Raw genomic sequence first — 10,968 nt, 5'->3', positions numbered from 1 at the left:
CCACGCCCACTTATGGTTACATGTGTATATCTTGGTAACCGCTGCACCAATTTCTTCCAACCTTGGCAAAGTTGTTGGCCTCGATACAGCACACTAAATGGCCGAAAATTTAAAAAATCGGACAATAACCACGCCCCAATCCCATATAACGGTAATTTAGAGAAATACAAAATCTTCAATAAATCAGTAAATATTGAAGCTAATTTATTCAAAATTGATGCTTGCAACAATTCTTTACCAAGAAATACGTTTATGCTAAAATTTTGGAAAATGGGCGTGGCACCGCCCACTTATGATCACATATATGTATATCGGTAACCGTTCTACCAATTTGTACCAAACTCGGTATTTTTATTGTGCTTGCTAAATAAAAGCAAAACGTTGAAAATTATTGAAATCGGACTAAAATTACGGCCGCTTTTTATATAACGGTAAATTTCAGAAATGCTTGAAACTTCAATAATTCGAAATTTAAGGACGCTAATTTACTCAAAATTGATACACCCCGGCTTACCATCTAGCGGTAGCTTTCGGAAAGGTGAAAAAACATATATTTAATACTTGCGCCGGGTTTTTAATGTTCGGCTCCGCCCGAACTTAGACTTTCTTACTTGTGTATAACTGAATTTCCTATCGATGGATTTTTGCTCCAATATTCCTTCAGAAAAGGCAACTTATTATAATGCATTATTAATGAAATGCCCAGAAATACCAGAATTTCATTCGGATTGGTTTAATTTCGCTTTGACTGAGCCCAGCGATTCAAAGCTGTCAGACGCTGATTAGTATATTCAGCAATTCGAATTCACAAACTCTAAGGAAATATTGTGGAGAGCATGTTGAACTCTGGGCAATCGTGAGTAAAATCAAGAAGAATTTTGCAGTCTCGCTCAGTCGGGATTTCCTACTTTGGATTGAAGTTCTGAGAATCATTCGAAGCAACAATCTACCCACTGTGCAACAGACAGTATCTCGTCATTTATTTCTGTAGGCTCAGCGGCCGTATTGATATTATCGTCAGCTTCTGATGCAGATTCAGTGTTTTCGGAACTCTCAAGCAAATATGCACTCCCAGAGTCCTCAAAATTAACATCAGAGTCTGACTCTTCAAACATAATACGCACAAGATCCTCTTGAGTTATCTTCCTTTTCTCCATCTAAAAAACATATTGGGACAATTAATCCCACGTAAAATACATATTGGGACAATGCATCCCACGTAAAAAGCTTATTGGGAGTATATGTCCCAATTTTATAAAATGAAGTCTAACTTACCTTTTAATAGCAAAAAACACCAATAAATGATTTAATGTAACAAACCAAACACTTTTTATACAAACAAATGCAACTTTTGTTGATCACGCGTTTATTGCAACGGATTTCGTAATTTTTTTTGTGGGCTCTATACATAAAATAAGCTAACACGTGTTCGAGGAATTGGTGTCTTCTTTCTTTTCTTCGGAGATATGATCTGTCAAAGTTTGCATTCTTTCGTAATTCTGACTAATCATGTACTTTTTAAAAATAGTTATTGAAAAACCACAATTTGTTTGAACCACGTTTTTTATAGAGAATTAAAGAAGGATTACGATGGTATAGTTTTAAGTGCCTAATTTAATGCTCTTCACTATGCAAATCAACTTCAAAAAGCTCAACTGTTTGTAGCAAAGTTAGCTTTAAGACAATTTTGACCATATTATCTACAGAAATATTAAGCCCGTTTCTTAGATTTAAAATTACGTTAAGATGAAGTCTCTACGATGGGAAGAACCCGAGATATAACGATTTGAAGGAGTACATGATTAGTCAGAATCAGGAAAAAATGCAAACTTTGACAGATCATATCCCCAAAGAAAAAAGCGAAAAAAATTCCTCTAATACGTGTTAGCTTATTTCATGTATAGAACCCATAAACAAATTTGAAGCCAATCGAAAGTGTGACACCAAATTTGGTGTCCGATATGAAAAATAATGTCTCATATACCTCAAACAGCATTGATCTCAGCATTGTTTCTCAGCAGACCCTGTACGTAACTGATATGTAAGAGCTCATAAAATTTCACTGTTTCCGCTGTATAAATAAAAATGTTTAAAGCCTGACTGAAAAGCTTTAATAGGCGGCATACACAGTGCGTCTGACCCGCGAGTCGGTTTGGATGTATTTGTGAAAATAAATATGTGTTAGTTACACCGAATTGACTCCTGGAATGACTCTGAATGATTCAACTGTGTGTAGTCGAAGGCGAGTCAACACGTACACAAATGAGTAGTTCACTTGCAAACTGCGCTATGTAAAATTTTTTAGATTTTTAGTTTTTGGTGGATTACGTACCAGTATTTAAAGTAGTTTCATATCCACTAACAACACAGTGCAAAAGCTTTTTATATTCTGAAAAAATAGCATAAAATGTTTACTCTTCTTCCAAAAGTCGCTATCATATTTATTTATAAACTTTCGAAAGTATCCATCTTCTGATGAACCTGGAAAACTGCTTTAGGTCGTGTAGACTGTTAATGTTATCTTATGTCGTGGTATGTTACGTTATAATTTTATAAGGCTCTTATTTATCCAAATTTTCAGGTAATAATAAAAAGGATTCTATTTAAATGTTACTTGTTGTCGTAGTCGTTTTTTCTATTATAAAATCACATAACGCTGTTTGCAAGTGGACTACTCAAATGTCTCGCGAGCCAGACGCACCGTGTATGCCGCCTACACTGAGGGAAATAATGCATAGTAAAAATTAATACTTTATATTTGATTATCGTTTAAAAATGTTCGTATTTATAATATAGTATTTATTATTTATAATATTTTCATACAAAATTTATTACGCACGTATTTGACTGTTCACATCTCAGTTTGTTTATGTAAGTGTACATACGCACCCCAAGCATGCAGAGCGCCGCTCTGAGAGTGGTGACAACACACACACATATATACATAGTACATACATGTTTATCCGTACAAATCTCGTGCTATGGTGTTGATGTATATTCAAAATTTGAAGGCAAATTTATATGTCTGGGTGTAGCTGAGTGCGCAAAGATGCTTGCCACAAGTTTTTGATATCCGGAGATGGTCGGGTTCGAATTCCACTGCAGGCAACATGCAACTTAAATTCTGTTTTTTAGTTTTTGTCGTGATTATTCACTTCACGGATGCTTTTTTAGTACGAACGCGGTTATCTTAATATGCGCGTAATTGAATTGAATATTTACCAATATACAGTACTTTCGTTGACGTTTATAGTAAGATCAATTACGTTTCTATTTTATTTTAATATTTTTTTCCCTCAGTGTATAACATTGAACGTGCAGTGGCTAAGAACGGTTCGTAATAAAATAATAGAAGTAATAAGTAGATCGCACCGAAATTATTTTCAATTTATTAAAACAAATGCCTTTCTATGCATACAAATGACAATTTTATCTCTTTAATTTAAATAAACACCTTGCTGAACGGATGCTTTCCATTTCGATAAATCCACTTGGGGAAGATTTTTACAACTTTTCAGAATATTCCTGCGGAATAAATAATTGAAGTTACATTTAGTATGAATATATCTGTGTTCGTATGGAATAGTAGCTTATGTAAGGAAGCAAGCTTTAGTATAATGCGGCATTCCCTTTTATTCTTTAAACGACAAGGAATTTTTTGATGAGACCTAAGAAGAATATTGACTTGCTAGTATTGGAACTATTTGTTGCACGTTTATTTGCCAAAAGTTCTTCAACGGGTCGGCGCCAGTGAGTCATTCGCAATCGTATGCTGCGAATGCCGCGTTATACTCAAGCCAACCTTTCGACATAAGCTACTATTCCATACGAACACAGATATGTATGTACATTAGGGCGACTCACCAAAAATAGTTGCGTATTTTCCACCAGAATTATACAATTTACTATAATTTAAGATTAAATACTTCCACACATCACAGTATTTTGACTCAAATTTCGAAGGTATTTTCAAATCGGTCCAGCTGACGCAAATCTTAATATTTTCCGAAATATTTCGGGGGAAGTCTTAAAATATAATAAATTTTAGAATTCTGAAGGAGAAACAGGATTTTTTTTTTGTGGAGAGTGATGCACCCTAACGTACATACATATAAATCTGGAAATTTTTTGCATGGTGATATCTTCCTTTATTTTATAAGACTGTAAAGTTCTATTTGTGGATTTCGGGGGATTGTGGATCGACGCCATCTTGAAGACAAGGGCAGTGAACGATTTTTCTGTTTGAGGTGGAACAGCCATTTGGCGATTTCAGAGTTTCTTGATTTCCTCAAATCAAGTTTTACATTCCTTGCTGCTAGCCTCACAATAGCCGTGTTTCTTTTGACGCCCATACGTACTATCTGCGCTTAAATTTTGTATAGAGCTATTTATAAGCGCGAAGTTTCCTGTGCGCTTATGAAATACATTGGGATTTGTAATTGTTATTACAAATTAATGCAATTAAGCGTTCAAAAAATGATGTTTACCTCCATAATGGCACTTTAAATTTCTATTTATGTATTACAAAAGAAACCACAAAATCAGCTGATTTGCCATTTTCTTCCTGTTTTGCAAGTGACTGCAAATTTTCTGTTCCTTAACCTTTTTGGTTTTTCTCTTATTTTGGAGAGGATTTTCGCTTAATTCCTTGATTTGGGTTGCTGGCTTGTGAAAACACTAAATTGCCTAACCGACTTTGTAGGTCTAAAAAGTCTCTGGAGAAGTGCAAAGTTGATTTTTTTTAAAAGGATTTGCAAGTTGGTTTGAAGGTAAACCGGGCTCGTATTTTTGCATTAATCGGTGACATTTGTGATTCTATGAAACAAGAGTTGGGCACAGTGCTCAAAATTTGCACTTAATATTTCACTATCACTATTATTTATTGATAGTGGAATCAAATATTCACTACCACTAACCATAAAGTGGTTATGAAATTGGAAATGCAATATCAGTAAATGCTAAGTGGTAGTGAAAAATTCGATTAGCTTTTAGTGGTATGTAAGTATAAATTTATTAGTATAGATGCCTTCAGACTAGTTTGTGAAAGATCCATACGATGATTATAAAAAAGGGAAGCTTACACTAACCACATTAAAGTACGAGCACCACATTCTCCAAACGCTGACTCAAAATCTACCGTTTGTCAGAAAACGCCATAAAAGTATTTGTGGTAATTTTTCGTTGTGACTAAACCTATGGCTATTTTTGTTATGGAACAGAAATATGTTTAGTTGTCGATAAAATCGAAACGATATGTTTAAATATACATATATGTACTTATTATATACGCGTTAAAAGAAACACAGCTAATATTAAAAAATAACACAAGTTTACAAAAAAAAAGGTTTCTGCGTGTTGAGCCAAATCTCTATATCCCTATGTTATTCGTCGCGCTGAATGCGTACCCGTACCCATCACGTCAGGTTCGAGGTCATTTGAAGGTCAAGTAGGAAAAAATTCATTGAATAAACTTGAAAATTCATATATATGGGGTTTCCGAATCGCTGAACCGAAATCCGAGATCCATAATGTCAGGTTCGAGGTCATTTGAGGGTCAAATAGGAAAACAATTTATTCAATAAGAATTTTGTTTGTTGTTGTCGCTAAATCTGAATATAGGGGTCCCTTGATTCTTCAAGGTCATCTACAGGCCATCCCAAGGTCAAATTCAGAAGATTTCTGTGGAAGTTTCAAGTTTATACAATAAATTTTTCCCTACTTGACCTTCAAATGACCTCGAACCTGACGTGATGGAGGCTAACAGTCCTCGGATTCGCATTCAACGCGTCCAATAACATAGGGATATAGAGGTTTGGTTCAATATGCAGAAACTTTTTTTTTGTAAACCTGTGTAATTGTAACCATCTTAAATTTCGACAGGAGACCAATTTTCAAATCTACATAATTTGACTGTACTAATGAAAAAACAAATGGATGTATCTTAATAACCTGATGCTTGGAAAAATAAACGCGTTTGTTTGAACATCCTGCAGGTCGTCGGCATTGTTGCAAAATAATTTTGATAAACTGGCTTTGCGGATTTCAGCTAATTGGGCTATAAATAAAAAAAAGATATTAGTATAAAACAGATTAACAAATTATGTATGTATATTATACCGTACCACGATATATGGAGCAGAAAATAAAACTTAGGGCCGGTTGCTCAAAGCCTGGTTGACACTAACCTTCGGTTAAAATCGTTATCGACGTCTTCGACTCCATACGATGTTTAACCGGAGATTAGTGTCAACCAGGCTTTGAGCAACCGGCCCTAAATGTTCCAATCGATTTTGATTCAACTCTTCTCATGAGAGGATTTCAGATATGTAAACCATTTTGTTTCCCTAACTCGCCAGACTCTGCAAGTGGCAAATGAGGTATGCACCATCTTGTCAGAAATTGCAAGATTTTACTCGAAGAATTTTTTTTTGGTAAAATCTGGTAAATTTAGTCGATTACCTTTAATGACACGACGTACAGTGGGCCAATCTGCTCTATTAGGGTAATTTAGTTATTATATTAAGAACTAAGATAGACATCGGGATGAAATTTTGCACAAATTATGTCTGAATGACTAACAACTTCTGCTAGGCGACCACGCCTACCAACCATATAATTAAAAAATCGTTAAATTTTTCGTCAATTTCTGGTACATTTTTTAAGCACTTGCGCACGGTTATAGATATCTGCATACCTAAAACATTTTTAACTATTTGGGATGAATTAAAAATAGAAAGTCCGTTATGTATATACTGTATTGACGCCGGATCCCAATCAGCCACCTAATATATGTATAAAATAAAAAAAGACTGCTAAAAAGTCAGATCAAGCTTAACAACTTTAGGGGCAGTTTTCTCATCTAACCTTTAGATTACCGGCCACTTTATCGTCTCGATATACGAGTTTTCGTTTTCTCATCAGCGCATTAATTTCTCGAATCGATAAATTGTTGCTCACCCGATGCAACCTCTAAAAATGTGTACCCAACTTTAAATTTTGGTTCGGTTTTGGTTCAAGAGTCAGATATATTAGATATTTCAACCAAGGTTTTGGTTTTTGCTAACAGTTTCTCTTGCTCTATATTTGCTTATGTTACATTAGCCGTGTTTTATTTGTCAAAAAATTTAAGCTATTAGCTTATTTTGTATGGAGGACTTACCCAACATAATTATATTGGCTTATGAAAAGCTATCTTGGCTTGCATATTGAACAAGAGGCATTGCCATTCAGCATCAGAAATGTTCTCCTTCAGCCAATCAGAAAGAGGCAAAAACTTACTGTGAAACCATTTGCAGTCAAACAAATGTCAAAATTAGGCTAACATAGGAAATAAGCTAATTTCGTTTTATTTGACCGAGATTTAGCTATTTGCTTGTGATGGTTGAATAAAACATGCCTATTGTCAACCTTTAAAATTATTTGACGAATGTAGTAAGGTTTCACTCTCGGAAATGTAGTGAAGTTTCACTCTACTGAATAACAAATTTATTTTTACCGGTAAGATAAGAAAACCAAAACACTTTAAAGGGAGGAACAATTTATATGCCATTAGAAAATGGCCCTCAGAAAGTAAACGATACTGATGCTTTGATAAATTTGTGTCGAATACACTGGCACACAAAAAAAAAATTAGTGTGATGTGCATTTGACCGGACCTACCTATGGTTATGTATTTCGACTCGCAGAATTCGAATTTGAAGTCAGTTTGGCCAATATACCTCCTAGATTTCGAGAAAACTTTAAAGAATTTGATTCTATCACTAGATCCTAAAGTGATATTCTCTGGTACACAATCAATTATTCCATCAAGTCTTTCATTTTTAGGGGTCGACAGCCAAAAATCAAAAATTTCCGTCTTGAAATTTTAGGAGTCATTTTGAAAATTGAAAATAAATGTATGGGTGCCGCAGCTAGCCGCAGAATTTTTTTGTGGATTCTATTAGCATATACATCAATTGAGATAATAAGTATAGTAAGTGATCTATATTCCGCCATATAAGAAAGATTTCTTCTACAAAAGCGAAAATAATAATAATTTGGTACTCACCAAAACGATTAAAACTTTATCAACTAAAAAAAAATATGTGCGTCCACTTCGGTAATAATTTTTACATTTCCTGAATTTTCTTACTTAATACAATGACGGAGAAAGAAATGAAGTTAAAACAAAGTTTCTTTAAACAAGTTATTGAGCCTTAAAAACACTCAGTTTTCGTTGCACGCACAATTTCATTTTTCACTTATTGCTTACAATGACTTTTGGATACCGATATGTTTATATGTAGCCAAACTTTTTCAAACAAAGTTGTATTTACTCTTAAGTAGACAATATTCTTGCATATTTGATACAAATTTTTTTGAAAAACTGCAAACAAAAAATTTAATTAATAAACCCTAGCTTTGCTCATTGGACCACTGTACGACGCTGCAAAAAAAAATACGAAATACCCCCGAAATAAAACTTAGTGTAGGTTGTAGGTAGGGTAGAGTATAACATGAAAATAGGCTTCTAGTTTCTGAACCGTACATTTTTATGTTATTTAAAAATCAGACATGTTTTGGAAAGGAGCTTTATAGACCTTTAAAATGATGTGTAACACTATATCGTTAGACTTTGATTGGTGGGAGTTTTCATCAGGTAAATTAAAAAAAACCCTCTTTTTTATTAATTTTTTCAAATTGACCATCGCTATTCTCAAAAATTTCTATGAAAATTGCCAAACATGTAGTATTCATCTGAAAGTACATTTGATTTTGAATAAACTGATACCTCACCCAATGCAATTTCATTAAAATTGAATTTATGTGTGTGGATGTGCGGCACTTTCAGAAATTTTGAGCAGTGCGGCTACTAAATGCATCAATATTTACTCAAAATTGAAATGTATAATGGCTTTTTAGCAAAAATTTTCCTTTTTGTAAAATTTTAGGAAAATGGGCGTGGTTCCGCCTAATTATATCATATATGTGTATCTCAAAAACTACTTCACCGATCTCGACCAAATTCGGTATACATATTGCGCTTATTAGCACCGTATTTAAAATGTTTGAAATTTGACAAAATCCACTCCCCCTAAAATATAGAATTGAAGTTTTTGAAATTTTCGTTACGTGGGTGCAACGCGTGCTTTTTGGCCGATTACAAAAAATCTTAAGGCAGTGCTCGGTGAAGTACTTTGTTTTGGAGGTACACATACATATGTGATGTATTTATTTATTTACCTATTAAAAGGGAATATAATTATAAATAATTATCCTACCTACAAAATATAACGGCACTAGCTACAGGGTCTTCGGCTTATATGTGATGTAAGTTGGCATTACCGCGCCCATTTTCCTAAAACTTTATGAAAAACCAATTTTTTCTACGAATTTCTACTTAAATTGCTTAACTGCGGCAATTTAGGGGAGGTATCAATTTATTCGAAACTAAAAGTACTTTCAGATAAATTCCACATATTAGTCAACTTTTATAGAAATTTTGGAAATCAGCGTTGGTCAAATTAAAAAAAATTTAGAAAAATAGGGGTTTTTTTAAGTTTTTCAAGATAAAAACTCCCAAAAAGCCGAGCCTGACGACACGCTGTTATATATAACACAGGCCAACAAAATTTAAACAATGTTATGTTGACTAGAATGTTACTGCCGATTCTTATAGTATTTTCCCCGTAGAATCATTATCTGGCCCTACAGATATTAGATTCGCTCTAGTTTTCGAGCAATTTAGGTTTAAAGGTGCCAAAAAACGCGATTTTAGACATTTTTGAGCCTCTGTAAATCAATAAACTGATCAGGGTTTGAAAAACTGTCAGCACAGCATCAACAGCACTACTATTTTTGCTTTTGCTTCGCTTTTCAATTTTCGATTTTGATTCGAACTGCTTTGGTTTTGATGTGACTTTGAAAATTTTAATTTGCTTATTTATCGGCAGTTTATTTAAAATTATTTATTGCTTACGATTTGCTGCGATAGTGCTTCTGCTGTGCTGTAGTCTGCTTGGCTGTGTTGTGCACATGGAGCTTTGCACCATGGTATATTATCTAAATATAAGTATATGCAGGGTTTGAAATGCTTAAGCAATTTAACAAAAGCAACGAAAATATGCTAATGCTGTGCTTCTGAAGTTGTCTTGCTTCAAAAGCAATCTTCAAGCCTTTGCTTTGGCTTCGAAAAAGCGAACAGCCACAGCAGCGGCACGAGACGAGCTGAGAAGCAAACGATTGCTTGCTTTCCGGCACGAATGCGATCAGTCTTGCCAAACATGGGCTTTTCCTACCAAAACTGGTAGGTTTTTTTCCATTTGGTAGGTTGGTAGGCTAGATTGGATTTTGGTAGGTTCCGCGACATTAATAGTTATTTTCAACTCGAGTTATAAAACCCAATGCAACCCTGGCTAACACTTCTAAAATCGTTTATGTACAAATTTCAACCCGTGTTAAGATTTCTACCGGTGTAGAAAAAATGTTTATATTCTACCCGAGTAGACTTGCTAACTCAATTCAAAAAGCTGTTTATGCATGTGGATTGAATTTACCCGAGCAGAATATAACCGTGTAGAAAAGAAGCATACACATAGTATATGTAAGTATGTACAATATGAACATCCAAGGTATATACCTTATGTGCCTACAACATAGTTTCAATTGAACTCAACAGAAACTACATATCGCACACGTTCTTCAAAAGTGACACAAATCAAAATTACACGTTCGTCAGAAAATGCGAAAAACTATTTCGTAGCACACGCTAATCATGCTGGTAGTCTCCCTTGCCAATAGGTTTTTTTTAACAAATTATAGATAAAATTTGCTCCAGCTTTTGCTTAAAGGTAAATAAGAGCTCTGTGTGCATTTTTAGTGCATAGTTTGAAAAAATCCAAATTTTGAGTTGGGTCACTTCTGAAGATTGTGTGCGATATGTAGTATGTATATTAGGGTGTCCGTTATTTACCAAGTTAGTTTTTTTTT

The 10,968-nt window shown here is 34.3% G+C and overlaps 1 protein-coding gene across 1 annotated transcript in view; it reads right to left on the bottom strand.

Moving 5' to 3' along the window:
• Positions 1-3,362: 3,362 nt before the first annotated feature.
• Positions 3,363-10,968, bottom strand: part of LOC118749549 (peroxidase) — a 573,769-nt gene continuing 566,163 nt past the window's right edge. Inside the window, exons 8-9 of the mRNA XM_036484356.1 lie at positions 5,950-6,055; positions 3,363-3,525 (exon numbers count right to left, since the gene is read on the bottom strand). Of these exons, the coding sequence (XP_036340249.1) occupies positions 3,438-3,525; positions 5,950-6,055 (194 nt within the window). The 3' untranslated portion in view covers positions 3,363-3,437. The remainder of the gene's footprint in view (positions 3,526-5,949; positions 6,056-10,968) is intronic.

This window comes from Rhagoletis pomonella, unplaced genomic scaffold (genome assembly GCF_013731165.1).
Source record: "Rhagoletis pomonella isolate Grant_MI unplaced genomic scaffold, Rhpom_1.0 Rhpom_scaffold_00001, whole genome shotgun sequence".
Taxonomy (NCBI): domain Eukaryota; kingdom Metazoa; phylum Arthropoda; class Insecta; order Diptera; family Tephritidae; genus Rhagoletis; species Rhagoletis pomonella.
Note: the sequence above shows the minus strand (reverse complement) of the source record. Positions and strands in the feature narration are given on the sequence as shown.